This window comes from Mesitornis unicolor, unplaced genomic scaffold (genome assembly GCF_000695765.1).
Source record: "Mesitornis unicolor isolate BGI_N332 unplaced genomic scaffold, ASM69576v1 scaffold279, whole genome shotgun sequence".
Classification (NCBI taxonomy): domain Eukaryota; kingdom Metazoa; phylum Chordata; class Aves; order Mesitornithiformes; family Mesitornithidae; genus Mesitornis; species Mesitornis unicolor.
Genome location: NW_010206397.1, coordinates 85,809 through 94,363, shown reverse-complemented (window position 1 = coordinate 94,363; position 8,555 = coordinate 85,809). Strand labels below are relative to the sequence as shown.

At 35.7% G+C, this 8,555-nt stretch overlaps 1 protein-coding gene across 1 annotated transcript in view; it reads right to left on the bottom strand.

The window, feature by feature from the left end:
• Positions 1 to 503: 503 nt before the first annotated feature.
• Positions 504 to 8,555, bottom strand: part of VPS13C (vacuolar protein sorting 13 homolog C (S. cerevisiae)) — a gene marked incomplete at its 5' end in the record, with an annotated part of 89,694 nt that continues 81,642 nt past the window's right edge. The window contains 4 exons of the mRNA XM_010191723.1: positions 504 to 605; positions 3,627 to 3,710; positions 3,971 to 4,094; positions 4,702 to 4,793. Of these exons, the coding sequence (XP_010190025.1) occupies positions 504 to 605; positions 3,627 to 3,710; positions 3,971 to 4,094; positions 4,702 to 4,793 (402 nt within the window). The remainder of the gene's footprint in view (positions 606 to 3,626; positions 3,711 to 3,970; positions 4,095 to 4,701; positions 4,794 to 8,555) is intronic.

Sequence of the window (8,555 nt, the reverse complement as noted above, 5' to 3'; positions counted from 1 at the left end):
ATTTTCTATCACTAAACAGGGATGAAATTATAGTAGCTAAATTATGTACATTTCTTTAATTTAAAGATAATGCTGTCTAATAAAGAAGGAGTTCTTAATTAGTTTCAATCAGAAATATAAGTACTTTATTTTGCAAAACCCTAGAACCACAATTACTACAACCTGTCTGTAAACCATAAACTTAAGAGTGCAATTCAGGTAACCACTTTATTTTAGAGCCCATTTACAAGAACACCTGACATAAAGGGCAGAAAATAAAATTTCAGAGTGCAAAAACATTTCAGCGAAAGTCGTGATTTTTAAAACTAAATGTGTATTTTAGAATAATGAAATCCATCATTTTAGAAAGAAATAGAGCTTCCTAAAATAAATGGCAGTTAACTTTGAAAGAAGACCTCAGATATTTTATCTTTGCTTTCTGCACAATGTTTCCATGTTGCCTCTAATCAATTTTATTCCTAAAATTGATTAATCAAATGTCAAAATGACAAAGCCCGTCATTATCAAGACAGCATTTGTTGTTTCTTCAACTTCAATGATGCTTGCTTCACCAACTTTTGTTGTTTTCTTGTTGTCTGGGCTTCCTGAATGGCACAACAAGTCCTCTGTAAAGCAACATATTGAAAGAAAGAAAATTAAAGCACGCACTCCTCAGTTTTCTTCTGCAAGATGCTACTAAAAATAGCTAATTCAGCAAACGTTAAAACCTATGTATGCACTGGCTAGTTTAAGTTAGATACATGACATTAGATTCACATGCATAATATTCAACCCAGAAAACCCTCAGTGATATTGCCAATATACTCCAATTTTTCAAGTAGTAACATTAATGATGTTATTCACACTTAAGCAGATAAACCTTCCTCAGCCAGCACCTCAATACAAGCGATTCAATTTTAAACAGATACATAAATGACATTTCCAACAATAAATGCTCTGGAGGCTTTCAAAGTCAGGCCATTTAAAGATCCTGCATTACACATGCCCAGTCAGCCTACACGGCTAAAAACTATAGCCTGTACTATTAATACACACACACTGTAAAACAGAAGTTAGCATTTAAATAGCAATTTCACATAAGTAATATTCACTAACACAAATGGAAGGATGCATTCCTTCTGTCCCTGTTGAATTTTCAATATTACAGGAACAAAGAACCCTCTTGAATAAATACACTGATGAATAAACCTAAATAAATATACCGATGAAGTACTGCAACATATCTAGATCCATTAATCAACACATATTGACTCTGTTCCTGTTGCCACATGTTATTTTTAGCAAATGTTTAATTGCCATGAGAATAAGGCCTTTTGAAGAAAATTTAGTATCAGATGAAATCAAGCAACTTTTTCTCTTCTAAAATGGATAGAAAGGTATTGAGAGCCTACAGCTACCAGATCCAGTCTGAGGGAGAGATCCTCAGAAGAGGACTATGTTCAGGCCAAACAACCATGAGGTTGGAATTATTGTTGTATGGATATGTAAGAGAATCTTTTACGACAATTAAAAGAAGATATAACTGACAGCAAGCACTTTTGAAAATATTTACAACGAGAGGAACTCAAGCTGGATAGGCAGTTGAAATCCACAAACAGTTACGTTCAAACAGAACATAACAACAGTTCTAAAATTAGAAACAACTTAACTGAACAAAGCAATGCAACTAAACCAGTCACTTTGATTTAATTCCTGAATCCAAACAATCTTAAAGTTTAAAAAAAACAACCCGGGTCTCAACTGTCTAACATTAAACATATTGTACATTATGTATAAAATGTGTATGCATAATATTAATATAGTGATATGTCTCTAGCCTGAGAAAATTAATGTCAATGTGATATGTGTAAATGCCTAGGGGAAAAACAAAATGAAACAAAACATACTGGGGTAGCTTGGATGGTCACTCTGATTTTACCTGAGTAATTCCAGCATTTAGTGAAAGTTGAAGCGTTTGAAATGCTTGCAAGGGCTTTTTTATCCACTACTTCAATAAAAATAACACTCATTTATACAACAATGAATATTAAAATAAATAATAAGCTAGATGGACAAACAACACACATCAGGTGTACTTGAATTATTTCAAACATTTATGGATTTCTGGTAAGTCATGGAGGCTGGGGAAAGATCCAGAGGACTAAAGAAGGACAGACCTAAAACCCTTATTTGTTTTTCAGAAGGGGCAGAAAGAACAAGGGAGCTACAGATAACCTGATTTTAAAGACATCATTTGTTTGGGCACCACAGGAGTCTTCACAGAAGTGACAATTATTTGCAAAGCGTACTTTTTTGTGTCTTCCTATCAAACTGGAATTGTTTTACAAATGGGATCTGTGCAAAGAAGGCAGATGCACAATGAAGAGTAATACTGATAAACTCAAAAACCATAAATCCACAAGAGATAAATGGATAGTGTTGCACTTTAGGACAGAAAAATTTATTTTCAGTGTATACATACCAGCAGAAATACTAGAAAAAGAGCATGCAGTTAGGCAGTAATCAAAAAAAAGAAGAGAACTAAACACAAGGAAGTATCCATCTAGTGTGGGCTGCATGTTTTGCACAATGTTCCAGCTTTGGCCATGGCACAAAGATTTGGGCAAAGTAAAAGGATTTAAATCAGTTAACCAAAAGTGAGACTTGGAAGAAAAAGATGAAGGAACTTTTTTCCTTAGACAACAGATTGTTAAGAAATAATACAGACTCTTCCAGTAGATAAAAAAGTGCCTCAAAATTATAGCAATTTTTTTCCCCTTCCCAGTCTAACCCATTCTTTTAGAAGGCTTGATCAATTTGACAGAAGCAATTTGCCCCCTACTCTGATTCTGGATGCTGACTTGCCATTTATTGGAGCTACAATTTCAAGCGTGCTTCCAAGATGCCGTGGATTTAATTGATTTCACATTCGGTATCAGGGAGAATTCCTCTCTCATCATCTGGTACAAAACTACAGTGAGATGTATGGTTTCCTAGGTACATTTTATGTTGTTGAAGTACCCTTGAATTTATACAAATTGTTAGTTCACTTTATGCGAGTTAGCTATGAGGCCCAACCATCCACAGAACAAAAGCTTCCAAAATAAACCAGCCTCCGCAGCATCAATAGGAACAAACAGTTAGAGATAACCAGGTGTGTGTGGGGGTGGGGGGGAGAAGGAGAATAGTGGGAGGGGGAAAGAATATAAGTAAGCCTTTTCACACTAGGTACACTTATTGGGTTAATCCAGTGATCTTGAAATAATGAGAAGGTAGCAGAATTCAGAGGCATACGGAATCTTAAAGACTATAACGAACTTAACCTAGCACTTAAGGTATTTATTATTTTCATGAGTTTTAATATATAAACCATATAGAATATATATATATAACTACATATAAAGACTATGCAACTCCAACCTTAAGATTTTTATTGCATATATTCTCTAGAATGCTTTAGACTATCTTGTCTCATCTTTCTCCTGGTTAGACTCATTTTTCAACATGAAAGTATGGGAAATGGCCCTCAGGGACAACAGCCTATTCTATAACAGATCTCTAAACATTACCATCTTTTTCACATGCAGAGTTTCAACAACTCTTAACAATATCATAAAGAAAGAAAATGAAAGAAAAAAAATATATACCCTTGCTGTAGTTTCATCCTGAAGCTGAACTGTCTTCACACACTCATGACCCACACCGTCCTTCCTTTGGAACATCCTTTGATCCTGTTGCAGAGGGGAACAAAAATGTACTTCAGATGACTCACAAAACAAGAGCGCAGAAACTGATAACTAAATGGCCTGAATGTCAACTTCAAGTTAGATATCAAAGTGGCCTCTGTCCAACCCAACTCATACTTTCAAGAAATCTTAAGTAAATCCTGTTTCATAGTGCCATAGTTAGCATTTAGAACTATAGATAAGTTCAGAGCACAGTTTAAACTCTAAGTAGTGTTAAATAAAAAAAGTTTGCATGCTTTTCTTACCAAAACAGTTATTTTTAAAACATTTGCTTCATAGAAGGGAGAGCGTGTAAAGTCTTCAAATAAGTAATCCCACTCTGTTGTCAAATGGCCTAAGACTTCCACTTCTTTTACATATATCACTCTCCTGTTCAGAGGAAAAAAGTTAGTACTCAATTTCTCCCTGGGACTAGAACTTTGCCAAGAAAACAAAAGAAAAAAAAATAAATTGTTTGAGAAGGCATTTTCTATATGGATTAAAAGTATCCACTCGGTCACAGTGAAGCCATATTTCCTTAATATACATTCTGAGACAATCACTTTTTCCTTAAGACTCCTAGATGATCTATGATTTCGCATAATATGTGCAGGCCAACTCAATCGAAACTCACCCAGCTCTCCAAACATTTTACTAGAATTGGACACTAGAGGGTTAGTTCAAACCAAATCCTCAAAGCCAGCCTCTACCAGATGAAGGCAGTCAAATAGCTACATGCTAGCTATTTTTCCCTCCAGTATGATGAAAAGGACACTGACATCAGAGTAAACTGTCTTCCTAAATTAGTATCTAGTACTGACATAATTACCATATAACATTTTTGATAAAGGAAACAAAATAAATGATACAAAGATCAAGAACAAAATGGATGAGGAAAGCACACACACAGAACAGCAGTCAGTTTAGACTTAGCTAGATGTCTAAACCCCAAGTTGAAACAAAGACAAGCCCTCAGAAAACCTTCAAAACTTAATACCTATTAGTAACGATAAAGCTTGCTCTTCTGCCTCTTGGAAGTTTACAGTGGTATCGATACCTCTCTTTTTCCAGCTTTCTGATGTGCAATTTCTGAAACAGAAAACAATTTTGGAGCTGTAAAAAGAAAACTCAAATGATGTTCACAAGTCAAGAACCTTTTGAAAAGTTACCTGGTTGAACTGGTTCTTTAAAGGCAGGCTGTCACAGTGCTCTTACTCCTGAAGCTGAGTCACTGAAAGGTCTGATCCATTCCACTCAAAAGGTGGAACACTGACACAGTATCAGACTATTTCTTCAGCTTTTATTTCCTTTCTGTGCTAGTAATTGTTTCATAAAGTTCATTCTGTTACACCCCACATTGCAGACCTGATTCAGTAGTGAAAATCCTGCAGTGGTACCTTTGAAAGGTGGGTAGCACATGACCCAGACCCTTAGAAATAAACTATCAAGTTACAAATACTCCTTGCATCTCTAGATCAGGCTTCTGAAGCCTTGAACAGACACGGGTATTCAGCATCCAAAATAAGAAGGTATGTGAAAGTTTACCTCAAATTACCCATCGTGATTCTGTTGGACAACTACAACTCAAGTGACACACTACAAATGCAAAGTTTTAAAAAGTTTCAAAATAAAGTACTGAAGTGATTCCTAGCTTTTTTTTTTCAGTTCTTCATTAATTTTTGATTACATATTTTTCAGATTTCCTATTGTGCACATGCTGTTTAACTGAAGTACAGTATTTTCTAGACAATGTCACCAGGCTTACAATATTCCAACAACAAAGAGTAGCACGGGAGGTAGTCTCACAGTCATCCCTAAATCAAGCTCACAATAAAGCCGTCTTAAAGGCAAGAAGATCCACACTGCAATGTATCAGTGTATTTGTGGGCAATGGAGACACATCAACACATCGTGTAGAAAAAGATAGAACTGTGAAACAAATGATGTACTACCAATGGGAACCCAATCTGAACATTGTATATGAGAATAAGTCTGTGCCAACTACTGGTTCTCCTGCCATGAATTTGTCAGTGATCATGCAATCTGTTTCTGTCCATCCTACTTTGCTGCCATCTTGATCAACTATTATAACACATTAACGAGGTGTTACAGGTTACTAGTACTTGGGTTACTAGTTAGAATGAATGTTAGTTTTCAGGACAGAGCTGATCTACTAGAACTAAATACATGTTTTCTGTTATAGTCCTGTATATATTCAGTCACTGTAAGGTTGCTAGAATTCACTTTGACTGTAATCGTCATGCACATTGTAAACATGTAATTGTTACTAAAGAACTGTATCTTATTAAATGTAGAGATCATAAATTCTGTGCAGCAAACCTACCCTAGTAACAGGGTCATGTCAGACACATTTTGTCTAAAACCAGCTACCAGCAGAACACTCCAATAAGAAGCCTCTAAAATACCCACGCTTACCTTTCTCTTCTTTGGGGAAGCCAAAGAAGTTGCTACATTTAAAGATGAAAACTCTTAGCATGAAAAAACTGAGACAAGGAATATACACATCAGGTTTAAAGTTAATTCTGCATTTATTTTGGACTGCAAAGCTAAGTATAGTTGCAGAATGCAATACACACATTCCTATACTTCAGTTATATCATGTCTCTGAACCTGCAAATCCAAGTGTCACTGATGCTGGAATTTGTGATATTATTCATAAGGAACTAGACATTGTTTAGAAGCCAGCAAAACTGGCAATAGTTGAGCAGTTGGATGATATAGTCTCAATCTTGGAAACAAGTGCTGGAAAGAGGAAGTGCATACCCAAGATTTTGCCCCAAGTCTCTAGCCAGCAAAAGCATCTGCATTCCATTTGTTGTCAAGAAACTTCTAACAGACATGGGCTCCAGCACAGTAGTCACAAAAGCCTGGTCAGGGCCACTAACCTAGTTACGTTTTCTGACAACCAAGAGCTCTTTATATTTAAAAATCACAACGGTCATCAATACAGGATTTTACAGAAACAGCAATTACTACAGTCTTCCTAGGTCTCAAAATAAAACTTACCATTCATTGCTAAGATCAAGAGCTTTCAACTGTCACCACAGAGAGAGCCATGAAGTGAGATGCTGAAATCCAGCCTATGGTATGTGCACCTCAAACATTTGCTTAATCCTCTACGACTAAGAACATTAAATCAGTGCAAAAAAATCTTCACAAAATACACATTTCCACTTGTATATAATGCCTAATTATTAAAAATTAACAAAACCAGTTATTAGGCATAATGTCAATGCATGCTAGCTTTGTATTCTCTAAGCAAATTTTTTATCATACAAGCTGTTTCAATGAAAAACGTGAGGAAACAGAAGGCAGAAGGAAGGCCATACACGCTCTGCCTGGATGCAGAATGCATGCACCTCAGATCAACATTTAGCCAGTACCTGTAACTGGATGCCCTAAAATTGCTTTGACGCTCTCTTCATAGCAAAAGAAGATGACCTTCAGTTCATTTTGCAGCTGTTACTGGGGAATTCAGCCTCTGTATAAGAGTAAATTTCAAGTTGGTTTTGACAGGCTAGTGAGAACAAATTAAGGAGGCAGGATTAAAAATTCAGTATGTTTTCAGCTATTCCTCGTAAAGAGGCATTTCCTTCTGTATTTCCATAGCTGGATCTTTAGAACAGGTAAGATGACAACAGAAGCTGAACTTGACTCCACATTTATTTGTCTATGATCAACCACACAGGCTAAGAACTCTGTATAGTTGAAGGAACCAAAATGGAAAGACCTCTTGTCAACTCAGCTTACATCACAACCAATTAAAAGAACCTTCAACACTTAGTTGTATTTGTATTTTATTTTCACATACTTAAAAGTTCAACAAACATCTTAAGGCATCATCATACATGGTAACGAACCTCAAAAATCCTTTAAGCTCAAAAGTGGATTTTAATATAAAATAAATTTAATATGAGTTAAAATCAACAGTATAGTGTTTTCCTGGATTTGCTCCCTAGTGATGTGATGTTTTGAAAAATACTTTAATTCAGCATTTTCCAGCAACTAAAAATATAGGGTCCACATTTTCTATAAAACCTATCAATTTCTGACCATCTTAAAAATTTCTGAAACCGTAAAACATACATGAAAGGGAAAAAAAAAAGCCAGAAAGACTGCTTAGCTCAAAGTCTCTTCGAAACATCAGAAGAAAGCTGGCAGCATATGACTAAAATCAAAATATAAACTCACATTTTATACCTGAACCATAGCTATTTTAAAAACAAGTAAAAATTACAGAAATACAAAACCCACCGCCATGTAAGACCGCAATACAAAGGCTGCAATCCATATTTTGAACCCTTTTGTTGGATATGCAGAAATAAGACATGCCACTTTTAAACAGATTTATTCATAAACGTGTTCCTCTATTTAAACTCAGTTTTGGAGAGAAGGTCTGTTTCTCATAACTTCAGAAACAATCCCGATAGTATTCTTAGATTTTGCATGCAATATGTTACTAAACTAAGATTTCCCACTGAGCTCTGCGCCTAAGAGATGCAGTACTTCTCAGAGCTATTCTCAATACACCTGCCAGGCACCAGCACCAGCAGTGGAGGGATTATGTATAAAAAGGAGGTTGTACTCAATGCAAATTACTCCATTATCTGCACACTCTAAATTCAGGCATCTGTATCAAAAGCTTTTATTTTTATGAGAATACTAGAGCACTTGAAAGAAGTTAAACTCATTCTTATTTTACATGGAAATGAAAGAACCAGTGCAAATTTACAAAGCAAAACAGTAACTCAACCAGAAATAGAATCTGCAGTTTCTTGAAACCTAGCATAGTATTCTCTCCAGCACACCAGTGTCTCACCACCATGTCTC